At 37.2% G+C, this 3,175-nt stretch overlaps 1 protein-coding gene across 3 annotated transcripts in view; it reads left to right on the top strand.

Annotated features, from left to right (window-relative positions):
* Positions 1-3,175, top strand: part of sec24a (SEC24 homolog A, COPII coat complex component) — a 20,000-nt gene that overhangs the window by 9,779 nt on the left and 7,046 nt on the right. For all 3 annotated transcript variants that reach the window (XM_014018406.1, XM_014018405.1, XM_014018404.1), the window contains 7 exons: positions 175-277; positions 1,090-1,216; positions 1,649-1,758; positions 1,853-1,965; positions 2,230-2,348; positions 2,473-2,528; positions 2,623-2,829. In XM_014018406.1, the coding sequence (XP_013873860.1) occupies positions 175-277; positions 1,090-1,216; positions 1,649-1,758; positions 1,853-1,965; positions 2,230-2,348; positions 2,473-2,528; positions 2,623-2,829 (835 nt within the window). The remainder of the gene's footprint in view (positions 1-174; positions 278-1,089; positions 1,217-1,648; positions 1,759-1,852; positions 1,966-2,229; positions 2,349-2,472; positions 2,529-2,622; positions 2,830-3,175) is intronic.

Raw genomic sequence — 3,175 nt, 5'->3', positions numbered from 1 at the left:
CAGAGCAAGGCTTTGGGCATGTTTTTTGTTAGAGTATAACATTATAACATGATATAAAACTCAGAAAAGCTGATTTTACATGGTATTGCCCCTTTAACGGTTTGTGATCACCTGTGTTTAAGTTTCCATTCCGGCTCTTTCTATACACATTTGTGTGTTTTTTGTGCCTTCAAGGGTTTTTCGTTGCACACTGACCAGCATCCCTCAGACCCAAGCTCTGCTTAACAAAGCGAAGATGCCTCTGGGCCTGCTGCTCCACCCGTTCAAAGACCTCTCAGTAAGTGCTGAAATTTAATATTTAATGTTCGTGCTTGATCCATTCCCTGGTCAGTTGATCTGGAGGACCACTAAAAATATGTCTGGATTATCTTTGGTGACATCATATTTTTCTGGCTCGTTAGCCTTCTGATGGAGAAAATACGTTTGAAGACTTCATTTCTTTTTTCATCTAAATGAGATCAAACAGCATGTTTTAGTTCAGGGGGTGAAAGGAAAATGTTTTTGATGCCAAAATAATCATTCCAGCTTTAACTGGTTCATCCACTGTTCTACAGGATTCTGTGAATGTTTAATGTGTTTTTTTTAACAAAGCTAGAGTTTGAGGGAAAAAAAGCATCAAATCCAAGTTGTATATTTGCTTCTTGCTGAAGGCACTTTGGCTTTTTGTTTCAAGTACTTTGCATGAGGTTTAAAATTGAGCTGTGTTGTTAAATCATATTTAAAATTGTATCAATATTTTAACGAGAGGAGATTTAAAGTGAAACTATAAATTTATGAATACTTGATTTAGATGCTAATAAGGCTGTTTATCTAACTGCAGTCCTATTCTGAATTCTACTTTAGATTCACCAGAAATATCTAATTTGAATTGATTAAATAGTGTCCTCCCACCTTATTTACAAAATAAGATGTGACTAAATAAGCCCCATGGCTTCATCTGTGCCAATCTGTTGCTTCCTCCATTAATTGAAAACAAACAACCGTGACGATGCACAGTTTAGACACCAAACAGCCAGGAGCATTCAGGAAAATCTAGTTTGCTTTTCCTCACAAAGCTTGTGTTTTTTTTTTTGTTTTTTGTCCCTGCAGCAACTTCCCGTGGTGACATCTAGCACCATCGTCAGGTGTCGATCCTGCAGAACCTACATCAATCCTTTTGTCTCTTTTCTGGACCAGAGAAGATGGAAGTGCAACCTGTGTTATCGAGTCAACGATGGTGAGAAAGAGACTCGAGTGAGACTGGAGCGTCTGAAAGAACTGCTGTCTGTAGGAGCGCTGGGGTGTTTTTAAGATTTTATAAACTAAAGAAAAATGGAAAGGATGACTTGGCACTTTTTGTTTCTCCAAATACTCTATTTATGTTGCTTATTGTGAATTTATTGTCTAGCTTTAATCTCAAAGACTGTTTGGTTAATTCTATGAAAAAAAGATAAAATAATGTTAAATTATGAGTGAAACAGTAAAATGTAGCTATAAAATGTAATTTAAAGACCTGCCTGAAGAGGGAACAGCCAAAAGAAGCAGCAGTACATTTGACTATTATTCGTTATTTACATGTGGGAAAAACTATTTAATATGAAACGGTTTCTGGATGTTTATTTTTTTTAAATTTATTTGTTTATTTATTTTTTGAATTTATTGTGTGTAGTTCCAGAGGAGTTTATGTACAACCCAGTCAGCAGATCATACGGAGAACCACACAAAAGACCCGAAGTCCAGAATGCCACTATTGAGTTTATTGCTCCTTCAGAATATATGGTAGGTTTAATCTTTTTGTTTTAATAAATGTTTCTACAAAAGATGTCCTTGTATGTGATTTATATTTTTTTAAACGTATATGTTTTTTTCCCAGCTGAGGCCACCACAACCTGCTGTTTATCTGTTTGTTCTGGATGTATCCCATAATGCAGTGGAGACGGGCTACCTGAAGGAGTTCTGTCAGTCGGTGCTGGACAACATTAATTCGTATGTGGGAGTAAAATCTACTAATAAAGACATTTATAACTAAACACTCAGTCCCACAACATGGAACAGATCGGAAGTATTTGTATATATATAAAATAAGTTGGCGCACACAAACATCGGACATATTTATTTGGCGTTTGCTTCTTGCATAAATAAACCAAGCTGGGTCAGTAAATGGCTGCTGCCAGAAAGCTTTTCACAACCYTAGCAGTGAATACTCTGACATAAAGCAACGCTCTGTCTGAAACTACGTTTGTCCCTCAGGCTTCCTGGAGACTCGCGGACAAAAGTCGGCTTCATAACATTTGACAGCACCATCCATTTCTACAACCTCCAGGAGGGACTTTCTCAGCCACAGATGCTGATTGTTTCTGARATTGAAGGTGAGACGCAGCTGTCTGTGACGACCACATTTTACAGCAGCTTTGAAACTTATTAAAACCAGCTTTAAATATGAGTCGGAGTATCATCTGTTTAGTTTAAAATGCTGCATTGTGTGCTCCACAGACATCTTTTTACCAACACCAGACAGCCTTCTAGTAAACCTCAATGAATCCAAGGAGGTAAGATGTTGAGTCTTAATGTGTTCAACTTATTTAGATTCTGTGAAGTCATTTACAACATTCAGAAAGCTCCTTTTGATTTCTTTGTTCTTAGCTTGTGCAGGATCTGCTGAAGAGCCTGCCGAGTTTATTTGAGAAGACCATGGAGACCCAGTCTGCTCTGGGTTCAGCTCTACAAGCAGCCTTTAAGTTGTTGTCTCCCACCGGAGGACGCATGTCTGTGTTTCAGACCCAGCTGCCTAACCTGGGTGCAGGGGCGCTCCAGTCCAGAGAGGACCCCAACCAGCGAGCATCTGCCAAGGTAGAACTGCTACGTTTATTCTGGAAAGTGTGTCAAACTCCAGATTTTACTTACTTATTTATTTATTTATTCACTTACTCACGTACTTACTTTTACTTGTTTGTTTATTTACTTACTTACTCACTCACTCACTCACTTACTTACTTATATGTTTGTTTATTTGTTTATTTATTTTCTTACGTACTTACTTACTCACTCACTTACTTACTCACTTACTCACTTATTTATTTACTCACTTATTTATTTACTCACTTACTTACTTATTTACTCACTTACTTACTTATTTACTTACTTACTTACTTATTTACTCACTTACTTACTTATTTACTTACTTACTTACTTACTC

This window comes from Austrofundulus limnaeus, unplaced genomic scaffold (genome assembly GCF_001266775.1).
Source record: "Austrofundulus limnaeus strain Quisiro unplaced genomic scaffold, Austrofundulus_limnaeus-1.0 Scaffold192, whole genome shotgun sequence".
Classification (NCBI taxonomy): domain Eukaryota; kingdom Metazoa; phylum Chordata; class Actinopteri; order Cyprinodontiformes; family Rivulidae; genus Austrofundulus; species Austrofundulus limnaeus.
Note: the sequence above shows the minus strand (reverse complement) of the source record. Positions and strands in the feature narration are given on the sequence as shown.